The sequence below is a fragment of the Nelumbo lutea genome, chromosome 5, assembly GCF_056320005.1.
Source record: "Nelumbo lutea isolate HS-2025 chromosome 5, American lotus-T2T, whole genome shotgun sequence".
Classification (NCBI taxonomy): Eukaryota; Viridiplantae; Streptophyta; class Magnoliopsida; order Proteales; family Nelumbonaceae; genus Nelumbo; species Nelumbo lutea.
The window spans coordinates 1336928-1352856 of NC_142688.1; the positions used below are offsets into that span (position 1 = coordinate 1336928).

General features: G+C 36.1%; 1 protein-coding gene across 1 annotated transcript in view; it reads right to left on the bottom strand.

Moving 5' to 3' along the window:
* Nucleotides 1-1323: 1323 nt before the first annotated feature.
* EMB2762 (CCAAT-binding factor) overlaps nt 1324-15929 on the bottom strand; it is a 35367-nt gene continuing 20761 nt past the window's right edge. The window contains exons 8-15 of the mRNA XM_088944015.1: nt 12991-13092; nt 6266-6324; nt 5992-6166; nt 5417-5788; nt 4022-4125; nt 3274-3483; nt 3069-3174; nt 1324-1911 (exon numbers count right to left, since the gene is read on the bottom strand). Coding sequence (XP_088800141.1) covers nt 1717-1911; nt 3069-3174; nt 3274-3483; nt 4022-4125; nt 5417-5788; nt 5992-6166; nt 6266-6324; nt 12991-13092 — 1323 coding nt within the window. The 3' untranslated portion in view covers nt 1324-1716. The remainder of the gene's footprint in view (nt 1912-3068; nt 3175-3273; nt 3484-4021; nt 4126-5416; nt 5789-5991; nt 6167-6265; nt 6325-12990; nt 13093-15929) is intronic.

The following is a 15929-nucleotide window of genomic DNA, read 5'->3' on the forward strand; positions in this document are numbered from 1 at the left end:
TTGTAGAATGGATTTAGGCAAAAAATATTAAAAAAAACATCTAAACACTGATGGTTTCACGTTCAAGTCATCAAGTGTTAAATGCATTATTAACGCATGTGTAGAATGGATTCTTTGGAGATACACGAAATATAAAAAAAAAAAGAGGAAATCCAAAACCAAACGAGACTTGTCATCCCTAATGGAGACTCACCGGAGAGAATCACCCCTGGACCTGACGATGGCTATGTGCATGAGACAAGAACCGGCGGAAGGAGGCAGAGGAAGTTCTCCAGACAGTTTTCTAGTGATATTTCTATTTCTACGGATTAGAACCAATGTGAAGACCCGGTGACACTAGAAGGTATTTGTGTCCTTTTACATGTAATTTAAGGGCTGCTTAACAGAAGGGACTAAATTGACACATTTTAAAAACTTAGATACTGGATTAACACATTTTGAAATTCAAGGACTAAAGTGACAATAAATCCAAAGTACAAGGTACTAATCAGAAATTTTTCCAAAAAATATCTTGACATCCAATTGGCAAATAAAACCATGGCCATGGGGCATGACTGGAATCCACTATATAAGGAAATAGATTTCCCATCACCAGACCAAAGAGGCATTACATAAAGTATTTAGGTGTTTTTTGTTTTGAAAACGTTGGAATGCAATGGGCATCTGTTGTGCCTTGTGGGCTGATGACTTAGATAAGCGACTCAAAATTGGTCATCTCTCGTCTTCATCTGTCTTAAGAGTTAAGGCCCTGTTTGGTTCGTGAGAATAAGGGTCTAGAATCGGAAACAGAATAGGCTATTCTGATTCTAACTATTTGATTGGATGGAATCAGAATATCATTCTCATTCCTGCTGGAATGACCTTCTCCCATTTGAGGGAATGGCCATTCCCTCCCCTCCCTTAGGAATGAAATCTCATTCCTGCTGATTTAAATTCCTATTCCCATTCCTGTCTAAACCAAACACAATATGAGAATGGATCATTCCAATTCAGATTCTGATTCGATAGGATTTTGATTCAGATTCCAATTCTAACTGCAAACCAAACGGACCCTAAGAGATTCAAGAGAATCATTGTTGACTGTGGAGTTGAAAGAGTTATTCAAGCGAGGAATGGTGTATCATCATATTTTTCGTTAAGTCGAGATTTTTTTATCAGAATCAATTTCATTAAAAAGGAATTTGACTGGTGAGCACATGAAACTCAATACAATGTTCATGGGTAATTTTCCGTGGTGTCTCTGAGACACTGCCTCCTGGTTCGTGGCTCTCTGGACACATCAGATATGAAATCACTTCAAGGTTCGCACTAAAGACTCCTCCCTTCTGAAGACGTTTTTGACAATTGCGACGAATGGAATTGTTTTACAAATTTCTCAGGTCACAGTTTAACTATGGGCCATGGCATCCTCAAACCCAATAGCCAATACCATCAATACAATTAAGAATTCGATAGCTTTAGTGTAGGTGGGCAACCATCTAAAATATGCCTCAACAGCATAAAAAGCCTATTAACGAGGCGAGAGAAAAGAAGTTAAAAAAAGCATTAAGACCGATCAAAATATTCTCAACAAGCTTTACAACATATTGATCAAATAATTGTAGAGAGAGAGAAGAGAATTGATTGGAGAATATTACTTCCACTATTAGGTGAAGGTAAATATACTGCAGATGAAGAGGCCAAAAATCGCTTTAGAAGCAAAATTTCTATGCTGGTTCAGCACTCAGTTCGTGGTCTCTTTGCAGACTTGTTACCTTCCGATGGCGTATTTAGTATTGGATTGTCATCGTTCCCCTTTTCCCGTTTCTCACTATCTTTGAAAGTCCAGCCTGCAAATTCAGATTCTGAAAACAGGGAGGTTGGAGTTGCTTTGTAAAATGCAAGAGGGACCTGTTTCACCCTGCGTCCAATCTGTGGTTCATATTCCAACAATATCACTGAAAGGTTTTATGTACCAAGATGAAGCAAAAACAAATGAAATTCCAACCAAAAACCCTGTGGCTCTGATAGGAGGGGGAAAAAACAGATTTTTGAATCCAGGTTTGCTCCATCTTAATTGAAAAAAGGCAGCATATCTGCTGGGCCACTGGATGGTACCATCTAAATTGTAGCTTCATGCATACTTTGACACATGTCGAGGAGACATGTAAAAATATCTTTTGGGGTTGCTTTGTGCCTAAACTTGGTGTTTTTTATATAAAATGTACACAAATTTTAGCTAAACCAATAAACCATATCATAATGGGGTAAAAGGGTGTAAAAAGGGCATCATAAAAGACTAATTTTCAATCTTGAGAGCCATAAAATGGGTTTGGAGCAAATCACAACAGCAATGGGAAAGTAGTGCTTCAACTAGCAACCCTCGTCATGTATACTTCACAAGATATTCTTTTACTAACCTCTGAGTTTCTATGAGCAAAACAAAACACCATCAACTTTATAGCAGATCAGGGCATTTTCACCTTAGTTTTTTCTCCTCTGTGATCAACTCATCATCCCTCTCAGTATTTCTAATTAATGACCAGAACAGGGGCTCTGCTCCATTTTTTCTTTTTCTCCACAATACACACAGGCACACACATACATTTCAATCTCCCTCTTGTTAAAAAAAAAAATTGGGCTCCACAGCCTCCACAGTTCTTTCCCCATGGGCTCCACCCCAGTTTTAATTCTTCCATGCAAGATCACTTTTAATGTCTGCTAGGCAACAAGGTTCCCCAGTCACCTAGCCTTGCCGCAATGCCTTGGCAATTGGCATGCCTTCTTCCTCCCTTGAAAATGAGTCTTGCCCCCATGGGGTCCACCCATAGTTTTCATTACTTCATGCAAGATCACCTTTAATGTCTGCTAGCCAACATGGTACTCCCCACTCCCCAGTCACCTAGCCCCAACAACTATGCCTTGGCATGCCTTCTTCCTCCCTTGAAAATAAGCTTTTTCTTAAGCATTTTTAGCAACCCATGAACAAATTCCCCATAGAACTTGGATAACAAATGAAGTTGACAATTTAAAAGAAAAAAAGAAAAGTCTATAAATTTATATCAGAATTCAGAAGCCACAGATCTTACCTCCGATCTGAATATTGTGGCATATGAACCAGAACTGAAATCCTTCACAGCAACTTCAGTGGTCTTGGCTCTAACAGTCAGGTCAGTCTCAAGTGAAAGGACAAATCTATAAATATGCAGAGTAAGTTGTTAGGAATAAACCTTTGTTTATTATTATTTATTTTTTGGAGGGGGGTTAAAGGGATCAGCAATACAATATGCTTACCTTGAAACAGCTGGGCAGTAATGGTAGCGGAGTGTGTCGATTTCCCATAAAGAACTTTCTGCTCCAGCAATTATATTGGCACATACATTATAATAAGCAACCATATTAGTACATCGCATGACTGAAAACCTAAAGATACAACCTACCCTCAAAAATATGCATAAACAAAACAGAAACAGATGAAATACAGAATTATGCATATGAATTGATCTATTGCAAAGATTACCAATAAAATTAGCATGGCAAATATAAGTCAATTTTTAAACAGGGTGAAGTGCTGAACAAAAGGAGGAAATCCTACAGCAACCATTCATGATCCTGTCTAGGAGAGTTTCTTAGTGTCATCTTTTTATCAATACTAGAAATCAAGATAGAGGAAAAAGGAAGGGTTTAAAATTGGGAGAAATTGGTGTAGCTGTAGATTTTTCCTTTTTTAGGGGGGTGTATGTGCATTTGGTTAGTCTGAATACACACACAGACACAGACACATAATATGCTGGAGATGGCAGCACTGTCGATTTTTTTATCAATAACGCATTCATTAGCAATTTCATTAATTCAGGATAAAGATGATTACAAAGAAGAAGACAAGAACCCTTGTCTTCCACATACAGCTAGAGCACTTAAGAAAAGAAACGAAAAGGAAATGGAAACAGTAGTTTACAAATTGGCCCAAAACATTGAGTCCCTTTCTACCCCTTGTTTAGTTAATCCATCAGCCAAGGAATTAGCCGACCTTTGAACCCACCTCATCTTCACTTCCATCTCCCTCACCAGCCACTTAAACCTTTTCCTCTCAGCATTGTCGATTTCTATAGGTACTAAGAGGACACATGGCATGCAAGAGTCACCCTAACCAGAGCATCAACATTCCTTCGTTTTCATTAAGACTCTCAAACCATAGAGGCGGTTTCTATCCTAACAATCATTTTCTTCATTTGTTCTTCAAGAATAAGAGAATAGATCAGCAAATGCGGTTGGTATTTAGCAACAAGAATAATAGTAGGAAAAGGACATGCTGGACACTAGTATATATTGTACACCTCTATATTTGACACCTGATCCACATGCCAAGTTGATATAATTTAGAATTTTAATATTATTTTATGGGCATGCCTCCTCGCTCTCATCTGTTTCCAATATGCTCTGCATTTGCCACTTGCTATATCCAGACAAAAAACTACTCCAGCTCCTACCTCTATTGTTACTTTAGGGAATCAGGATGGTATTTCCTTCAGGGATCTTTTGAGCCTTTTATGATGCAGTCAGATTGATTGAAAAATAATTACAAAATGGAGGGGTTAAAGGAGTCCCATTATCCCAACAAGCTGGGCATATGTGTAGTGGGTGTCAACAAGGTTCAGATTTCAGAACACAAACTAAGTAGATAATTTTCCAAAATTTGCACCTTCTAAAAATTCCTAATAAGTTTTGCTGAATTCACAATATTCTAGGAAGGCAATTATTAGAAGCCCCAGAGAAAAGTTCATTTGTTATTAGAAGTCCCAGAGGTAAAGTGATTTTTTTGAATAACAAGCCAAATGAAAATTTATGGACTGTGAATTGGGATCCCTTCCCCCTATGAATAGAGAACAACTCAACTCAAGTGCCTAAATCCCAAGCATTTATGGTTTTTTAATAATACCCCCGCTTCCAAGGACAGTTAAAGACAAGAAATACCCCTGCTATTTCTTGTTGAATCTAATATTAGTATCATTTTCATACTCTAGCTGCTCTTAATTAAAAAGAGCATCCATTTATCAGAAAATGGAACATGCTCAAATCAGCAGCCAAAGTCGTTTATTAATTACTTGAGCCACAACTGGAAGCCAACAAGATTTTTTTTTCTGAAAAAAGGAAATCCAACGAAAGAATTTTCTCAAGTTTGTCACTCTATATGTTGCATAAAGTTTCTCAAGTCTGTCAACTTGGTTCAATTTTTGCTGTCATTAGAATTATTCTACTATATGCGAAATTCATACAAATTGTACTACTATGTCAGAAGGAAGGGAATCTGCCCAATATCCCTTAAACTACAATATATGGCTGCTATGGTTAATGTGCCCGTGAATGGTATCAAACTTGCTATTACAAAAATGAGAGAAACTGAAGCACAATGCATGTGTCAGAGAGAAAATGATGCCCACATCTTCACAATTATTACACATCTAACATAAAGAAAAGCATACACACATACACACACAAACAAAAAGAATATTTGCATACTAATGCACCCACTATAATTCACAGTTTCATACATGCAATCATGTATAGTATATGGTAGTCGGTAGACAGATGTCTGTGTGTGTGTGTGTGAGAGAGAGAGAGAGAGTAACATTACCCAATGAACCAAACAGTTAATTGAAGGGTGCCTCCTTAGGAGGTTGTGTATTAGAGCAATAATAACTAGTGCTCCTGAAGGAGGGACCAAAAGTGCCAATCTGCTCAATTTCTTAGCAAATGCAGCAGCCAGATATGCTGGAAGAAGTGGAGATTTCAAACAAGCATCAAGAAGCTGCAGAATACGAAACAACTTAGACAATATTACAGTATCATCTCCAAAAACTAAATCTTTCTATAGTCTGAACTGTTTGTTCCCAACTCTTAACATCAAAATTCTGAATCAGCTTAGCTACCAATTGGATGAAGTAAAAGAAAACCTTGAATTTACAACAAAAGGTTATCAACTATCTTAATGGATCAATCAACAAATACTACCTCAAAAAACTTCGCCCGATGTTTTGCCATAAAGATAGAAGGCAAAAGTAGCACATAAAGCTTTTGATAGAAGTTGGGATACTCTAAACCATGCTGTGTCATAAGAATGTACAGGCTGCTAAGAGCCATGACACTAACACCACCACCAATGTCATATGATCTTGTTAAGAAGTCACTGCATATGGTCACATGATAAATAAGATGCTCCTCAGTTATACACATAAAATAAATCAAATATAGAAGAAAGGAAAAGAAATCTCAAGAGAGGGCTCACCATAACATGACAGGATTTGACAGATAAGGAATAACTGACTGATGGAGAGTAACAAGAACCTGAATGTTTTGAAGGGGAAAAAGCATATTAGGAAATAGGGAAACATAATAAGGAACTAATTTACCCAACAAAGGATAAGATCATTCAAGGTCAGATAACATGAATCTTGCCAAGTAAGAGAGTAAAATGAAGAATAGATGCCCAATCAGTTAGTTCCCTCCCTCCCTACGCATATCCCCCATAGGGGCTGTTGGGTAGCATAATAGTCATGGTTTGCAATATCAACGACATTTGGCAAAATATCCCCAATATATCTCCATTTGCTAGATAGTGATACGAAATCTTCGGGAATCTTTTTTTCCCAAATTACCTACGATACATTGCCAATATATCAGCGATGCTTCAGATTTCATTGATAAACTATATATTTAAAGTTTAAAAATTTAGAATATTATTAAAAACTTTTCAATATTTTATTAAAATCATCATATTTAAAAAAAAAAAAACTAAAAGAACCAATCAAGAATTAGCAATTGGATAACTGGCTTACTACTTCGATATGATTCACTTACTAAGTTACTATGATTCAAAAGGAAAGAAAAATGCATATAACCACAAAAGAGCATTCTCAATCTAATCATAACATGTAGTAACAACAAAGACAAAAGTTAAAATGGCATGCAACTGACATACATTAAGATGAGAAGATGGCTAAAGACCAAAAGGGAGACACAGAAACATACTTATCACAATCGCTTAATTTTGTCCTATATGAATTATATAATTCTTTGCTATGGTTTTTAAGCCTTAAATGTGCAATAATATTTTTTCTAACGACCTCTTGAAGGTTTATTAGCAAATTTAATGTTTCTAGGAAACTTATCTGATTTTATAGATTTGTCAAGTATCTTAGCAAAATTAGAGAATTATCTCCGAAACTTCCCCAACTCTACATGTAAAAATGTACATCGAAAATTATTTATCAAAAAAAAATGTACATCAAAAATTACGAACCAAGCAACACCAGTCCATACCCATAACCCCCCCCCCAACTTGGTGACAACAGGATTGGATACCCAGCTCAGGAACCACCTGGCCATGAATGTTTCTTTTACGTAGTGCACTTGTATCTATTCCCTCTCTGGCTAGACTTAACAACTTCCCCCGACTCTAATATCTACATTGACTTATATCATGCAAATAAAACCTCCTTGACATGTCCAAAAAAATGTCAACCTTCCCCTATTTAACTCACAATTACATAGGTATCCCCTCAGAGTTGCTTGTAGTTGTCAATATCATGTCCCTTCCTCCGTTGATTTTCTGCCCCCTTACAAGACAGAAGTAGCACATATTTCCCTTATGCCTCTTGTTCAAAGCCTAAGGCAATAACCCCCCTCAGTGTTTTAAAAGCGCAAGGAGCAAAAAAAGCACAAGGGAAAATTGTGCCCGAGGCACAAAGCAAGGTGCACACCTTTTTGAAGCAAGGCGCAAGAATGCAAAAAATGCCTAAAAATACAAAAATGCAAAATAAAATAAATAAAAATATTAAACATAATATAAATTAAAAAATTAAATTATATTTTAAAATAAATGTTTTAATAAGCATATTATCTCAAATTAAAATACATAAACATAGCATGTAAAACATATTCAAATGAAAATGTAAAAATAAAATCAAGCAAATAAAACATATTCAAGCATGTAAAACCCTTAATCTCATTTTTTTCCAATTGAATTACTTCAAATAGCTAATGTGGTGTAAAACATGATCTTATAATTTTAATTGACTTTTAAGAATGTATTATATTAGGATGAATCAATGAACAACATTAGTAAATAGGGGATTCTCAAAGCTCCGGTGAGCAAGTGAAGCGAGTAAAAAATTTTTAAAAAAAGGACAAAAAGGCACTTACTTTTCGAGTGAGCGAGTGAACCTAGGCAAGTGTTGTATCTAAAGCCTAGGCAAGGCACATACCTTGAAAGCATCTCGACTGTGCACCTAGGCGTGCCAAAGGCCACCTTTTAAATCATTGATCCCCTTCTTATCCTTTGTTTCTGGCAAGTGATCACGGGACTGGTCCAATGCCTCTTAAAAGTTAAAGTTTATTGCTAGGATGATTCTCCTCCTGTGTGATCCCTCTATCGAAGGAATGAAGAAGGTGCTAGGCACCTCTTTCTAGAATGCACTTTCACTACAAAAGTATAGGAACAAATTTACGCTCTCTTTGGTTTTTCATGGTCTGCTCCCTCAGATGTTGTAGGGATATTGTCATCTCAGCTCATAGCAATAAGAGGAAAAATTATTTCGCAGTGCACAAGAGATGCCCTCTTGTACCAACCGGGGAAAAGAAAAAGGGCAGCTCTCTTATGAAAGTATTTGGTGTGCACAAAATGCCAGAATCTTTAAGAACAAATATCAAGATACAAGTTGCATCCTTGACCTCTGCATGCTACTACAAGTGGCACTTTTGGTGTTGACTAGAGATGAAAAGGGCATAAAAATAGACTCAGTCCTTCATGATTGGTCTATGGTGATAGTATATTCACATCAAAGACAGGTAGCAGCTACTGAATGGCAATTGCCCAAAAAGAGGGAATAATATATTAGACTTTTAAGAATTTGATTTGCAATCCAGAATAATCAGGTGTTGGGGGAATTTTCAGAGACCATTAAAGAAACATAATGATGACTTGTGAAGAAGCAGCGGGAGTTTGAAATTCTTTATGAGCAAAGCTGATGGCACATCAAGGTTTGAAGTTAGCAGTTGAAACAGGCTGGAGTGTAATGAAAATAAAAGGTGATTATTAAATGGCAGTCAGCTGGTTTCTATCAAACAAGAAAGGCCCCTGGAAGCTTCAATATCTGACGAGGGATGTAAAAGTTATGGCATCTAATCTGAACTGCTTGTTCAGGTGGATTCCAAGATATGCAAATAATTTGGCTCGCTGTCTAGCTTAGACTAGAGTGACAAAAAGTGCTCTAGATTGGGGCATGCAAGGACTTGAGCCAGGGGTTGATTGTAACTTGCAACATTTCAAAGGAACTGAATATTGTGGTGCCTAGTTTTCTATAACTTAGGAGGTAAATGTATATTTTCTTTTCAGATAAATGTTAATGATAAATAAAAAATCCAAAAATATCCTTCAGCCTATGAGAACATAGTACACTATTTGCAGAATTTTTTAAATAATGGAAACTTTTTATTGATAAATTAAATAGTGGAAACTTTAGAGATTAAGGAAAAACACCATGGGGTTAGTTTAGGCTTTTCTTTGTTTTTGGTTATCAGGTTGGTGTGATGTTTTTTCCAGTGCCATCATCTTCTGTTAATATTGCTCTAGCAAAGAACTTAAAAATCCCATTCCCCTTTTATTCTATCAATTTCAAGGTGGTTCTGCAAGTACCATATTCAACTCACAGTGGTTTCTTCAGTTGAGGACAGTAAAACAAGTTAGTTGAAGAGACATGGTATATAGAAGATTATCCACTATACAAGTAAGAAGTGGCATGTAATGATTCTAGAAGAGTTAAGGGAAGGCCAGAAAGGACATAGGTTGAGATAGAGAGAAATGATTATGGAGCTCAAAATCTGACAGACAATATTGTCCTGTCATTGATAGAGCAGAGTGGCAAAATAGAATTCATATTGTTTAAGATAAGCAACAAAATAGACTTCTTTAATTTTTTTATGAACAAAATAGAATTCATATAGTCAATCCCATATAGCTGGAATAAGCGTTTGTCAGCTTATATTAAATTTCTTGAGCTGATAAGCGTTAGAATATGGCCTTGAATCTGAGAGAAGCCACTTTATGCAAAAAAAAAATGCCAAAAGTAAGGTCCATAACCAGTCCACCCCTCCCAAGACCCCAGGTAGTTTGGGAACAACATTAGAAATAGACCTTTATAGGTTTATTTGAGCTGATCTTAGCTCATCAAAAACCAATTATTGGAGACATTAGAAAAGTTCCCAAGTGGTAGAAGATCAGAGGCCAGTAAATCATTATGATTTTATAGGAAGATGGGCATTAGCTACAAGGAAGATAAAGCTCTAATTAGCAAGTACATCTATACCGAGTTTAAGGCAATACCTTTTCATGCCTCGAATTAGAGGCTTGAGCCTCATGGACATGTAAAATGACTTGAACAAAGATATTAAATTTCAAAAAACAAAAAGTCAGAATCATGTTTATTTTTCGAGACTAATCAATCCATGAAAAATATAAATTAACCCTGGTTAGCACAGCAGTCACAATATATCTCGTAAAAACACCAAAATAAGGATAAAAATGAAGCCATTCAAAAGAATATAAGAGTAGCTCCAATAGGTGATTAAACTCGAGAAAGTAGATGGTTCAGTTACATACATAAAGGATCACCTACAGCACCTGTAAGAAGAAGCAATCAGTTACAAGTTGAAGGGGCTAGAAGGGCTAGGAGCAGACCAAAAAGGACATGGGTCAAAGTAGTATGAAATGATTTGAGTGCTCATAATTTAATAATGGATATGGCATTAAATAGAATGGAATGGTAAAACAGGATTCATGTAGCCAACCCCATATAGTTGGGATAAGGCTTAAATGATGATGAAACAATTTACAATGTTTTATAAGCCTTTTTGTTTATTAAAAAACATGTGCATTTAAGGCTTATGTTTTGGCTCATATATTAGCATTTTAGAATATGCTATTCAGTTACTCGAACAAAAAGATATAAACCCATCACCATAACCTCTCAAGGTGAATAATAACAAATTGCGTACAGCATCTCCTCGGTATCAAATGGTTCCAGACTGTTCTAAGAAATTGGATGAGAATCAGGGACCACAACTTCACCTTGTACATTTCAGGGTTGATTAACAAAATGAGAGAATACACCATTGTTTAAAATTGGCCTATGTCAAAGAAGGTCAAAAATCGGTGAAAACTAGTGAAGGTAAATATCAAAGAGCATATTAAGAACATGTTGAGGTAGGGACTGAGATAAGCGATGAGAAATCTGTTGTTAGGAGTCAATAAGACTTTTGAGTTGTGCACAAAATATAAAAGCAGAAACATGTCAATGTAGAGGTTGAGCTAAAATACATACACCTAATTCTTATTTCATTTCCCCCTAATATTGACAACCTTGGTTGTCTCTTACTGTCTTTGTTGTAGTTTTGTTCTATTCAGTATGGTAATTACAGTAAGCTGAGGTAATGATCACATCTTGGTCTGTTATTCCAGAAGCTTTTATGGTGGTCGTACCATAAGGAGGTTATGGTTGGTTTGCATTCCTTGCAAGATATCTTGTATTCTTGCTTCCCTTGAATTTTGTGTTGTAATATTTATCAAGGTTCACAATTAAACAATAGATATGGCACAAAACAGAACCGAATGGTGAAATAAGATTCATGTAGCCAATAGTTGAGACAAGGTTTAGGTGATGACAATGATATTGTTTACCAAGATTCCTTGTGTGGGCATGTCTCTCTATTATTTATTAAGATTCCTTGTGTGGCCATGTCTGTGTTTAAACCAGTATTTTCAAACTTTCGTTGACCCAGAGGGTCAAACTATTCGACCTTTCACCCAGAAGCCAGGATGGTTTGGTCTAACCCCAGACCCATTAATCCAACCATTCAGATTTAATTTACTTAAAAAAAATGGACTGACCCATTCAACCCAGAGACTTGAACCATTAATCCCATCACCCAGAGAGGGAAAGGATTTGATACCCATGTCAGGTTTTTAAACACTGGTTTAAAGTTTAATGTGTTGGTATTTGGGAGTTATAAGAAGATACCTGTACAAGAGTTGCTGGCATTCCATATCATATCAGATACTTCAGTTTTAAGTAAAAAAATTGTATCTGACACAGTACCCAGCTGTGTGTCCTTGCAGCATCTAGGTAACATAGTTTGGAAGCCCCATGGAATGAAATCATCTCATAGCATTTACACTCAAGTGTCCATTACATGAAACGTGTCTATGGAATGAATTCATCTCATTTTAATATCTCATATCATCATATCTTAGATCCCTAACAAAATGGTTCTCAAGAACCAACTTCTAAATGGAAGGTAAGGCAATGACTGTAAGATCACAAGGAGATTCTGCAAACTCCATCACAAGAATTGCCCTAGACTGCATCTTGGACTAAAGCCCAAGAAGCTGCAAAAAAGCAGAGCAGTATCAAAAAGAATCAAAACGGTGAACCTATTTCCTCCCAAAACCTCTGCATAACTGCATGCCCAACCTTTGTGATTTCCATTTATGGAATAGATAAGTCCCTCTTGAGGAGGGTCGAACAGAAGCTAACCAGGTCCAAGAAAAAGACTCCCAAGATCCTTGGCAAAGGACAGGAGCAGTGAAGAAATAACTGGTTGATCGATTCCCCATCTTTAAGATGCAAAATGCACACATCAGAAACAAATTCAAATCCTAAAATCCAACAATAGTCTCATTTATAATTTAAATAGTATTCCTGTAATGACTTCATTTTAGACAATGAGCTTGTTTACTTAGAGCAGTGAAAAGAATAAGCCAAGGTTGTGTAATTCAATTTGGTACCTCTAAAAGTAACAATCAATGAAATGTCAAAATCCCAAGAAAGAATTGCATAACCAAATCCTCAAGCTATGTAACAGAAAAAACCAAAGAAACTACCCTAATAGTAGTATTTAAAATAAAACAAATAAAAGTCAAGAAAGAGTAAACCATAGAAAGAACTGTAAGTCTACCTCCTTGTACACATCAACAGGTAGCGGTAACCTAAGAAATGACATCCATGCTTTAGTGAACTTTAACTTCATCTTTTTGGTGATGGAGGATGTAGACAAGACCTGAATAAGATGCAAGTAATATAAATTTGTCAAAGCAATCTAATGATTCTAATATGGTAAAATATTCTAACCAGAGTCAAGGAAAAAAGGAGAATGTAGCAAAAATCAAATCTTTACTCAGATGGTGTTGATAACTGCTATAGTTGGCACTGAAAGTGGAATGGAGAAAATATTCCAAATAAAATTCCATGTTCAGCATTTGAGCAACTTGAAACCAACTTATTTCTTGAATGATGAAACAAGGGTATTGGGGAATTATGTTACCCCATAAAGTTTTATCATATACCAATAATACCTCAGGATTTAAGCTGATTTCAAGTTTGGAATTTATTCTTCATTCCGCTTTCAGTACTTACTTCAGCAATTACCAAACACAGCCTCACAGTTGACCAAAATAGAATACATAATGGTTTATCTGAAAATACACAAGTAAAAGAAGCACTGCTTATACAATTCTTTTTAAAACTCATTTGAATCAATTAAAACCAAAGAAATAATAGACGCCACTCAAATGTAAGGTTTCTTTTCAACAAAAAAAAGTAAGGTTTTTTATTGGCTAGTAAGGTAAATTTTTCATTACAATGGAAAAGAGTTAATGGTGAAGAGATATCACCCTGTAAAGAAAAAGAAACAAATATTTGCATCAACATATAAGCCTAAGTATCAGTTAAAAATCCAATGTATTCCAAAATGCAAGGCAATCATTCAAGCATCACTGCTAGCTCCTTGTCTTGCAACTAGCAAGTAAATCAGCAAGAGTAGCTGATCTTGGCACCCACTTGGCTATTTTTTGAAAAAAAAAGGTTGCTTTCATTGCTTAAAAAAGGAAAGGACATACAAAAAGAGATGTATGAGAACTACATCCAACCATAACGGCAAAAAAAACAAAACAAAAAAGACCCTCCCATCCATTTACATGGGTAAACTCAAATCACTATACAAGGATTCCCTTCCCACCCATGATTTTGCTAGAGCATTTGCCACACTATTCAATTCTCTAGGAACCCATCTTAAAAAACACTGCACCTATGACAAGATTTCCTTTATCTCATTGAAATGGTCGGTGAACCTCCAAGGCCTATCCTTCAAATTTCCCATCCAGTGGATGACAATTCTAGAGTCTCCTTCCACTACCACCAAAAATGTTTGCATCTACCAACTTCCTTAATCCCACCAGCAAGGCCTGAATCTCTGATCCTAAAGCTTCTGCCTCACCAATCAGTCCACTGAAAGACCAGACCAGATCACCGTTTAGTTTTAGAATTCTGCCCCCCCCCCCCAATGCCTGCCTGACCTCTATGATTTGTGAGGCTAATGAAACTGCCATCAAACTGAAAAATGTACTGCAAAGGAGGTCTTGGAGAAAGACTAGTTCTGTTAGATACAGCCAAATAAGAAGAGTTCAAGACCTGCTCAAGATTTCTTGCTAAGTCTCCTAAGGAGATTCCTCTGAACATCTTTCAAGCTCTCATACATGAATTTACTAGGAAGCTGGTTCTCCCTTTTAGATCTTCCAAAGATGTGGTTTTGTCTTCAAAAATGCTTTTCTTTCATGATTCCCAAATACACCACAACACTACATGGATGACTGCCTTCCCATTAAGGATTCCTCTTTTTTACCCAAATTACACCCTGGCCATTGCAAAAGAAAATCATTCACAGAACTGGGTGGAGCCCAATGGAGGCTTTTATATGAAGAATTCCAAAGAAGTACCACCAAAGGCTGCAATCTACCACACAGTTGATGAGCAGGAGGCCACAAGATTCACCATCTTTCAAGCATATTATACACACATGGGAAGCAGTGTACAAATGCTCTTTCCTTTTTCTCAAGATCCTACCATATATTCATATGTGCTAATGCTACCACAGGAGGCCTCCCACTAGGGGTATCAATGGTATTCGAAAATCTGATTTTGAATTCGAGATTCAACATAATTGAATCGAAATCGGATAATTCGAATATGGTAATCAGTTGAATTTGGATATCCTATTCATACCGATTAGCTAATCAGAGTCAATTTCAGATATAACCTGATTTGATTAGATAAATATCCGAATTCGACCGATTGTTTAATTCTTTTATATAATATATACAATGTTACAATGTTTTATATAATTTATATGTAGAATAATGAAATTATATAAATAACTTATATATTTATATTTTATATAAATAAAATATTTATTTTATATTTTTAATTACCTAAAATAATTAACCGGTCAAATTCGAATTGAATATCTGAATATTTAATTGAATTTGAATTCGGATATTAAATTCTAATATCCGTTGAATATCAGATTCAGATAACAAATTTCCTAATCGGATTTGAATTTGGATATTGCCTTATTCTATTGGAATTTGATCTGTTTACACCCCTACCTCCCACACACACATACACAACCAAAAGACACTCTTGGAGTTACTGCTTGAAGAAAAAGGATTTAACAGTAAACTGACCATTAGAAAAATGCCACCAGATTCTCTTATCAAAAGATAAAGGGCTGAGGAAGACAAAGGAGAGAGAGGAAGAGAAGATGTCACAGGATTCTAAATCAGTTAAGGCTCTACAAAAGTTGAAGTTAAAGGAAAGACCATGCTCCCCTCTTGAAATAACTGAGGAGATTGTGGCCTCATTATTCAAAGAAAGCCTAAAAAGGAGAGCGTAAGAAGTGCACAAAGGTTGTTGTCCTAACCAGAGATTGGTCCAGAATTTAATTCGATTACCATTACTAGGACTAAGCGCAAAAAAGGAGAGAAAAACTTAAAGAAACAATACCTTTCTAAGGGATGAAAGAATAAGTTGCAGATAGAGACAAGTTACAATCTGAACCAT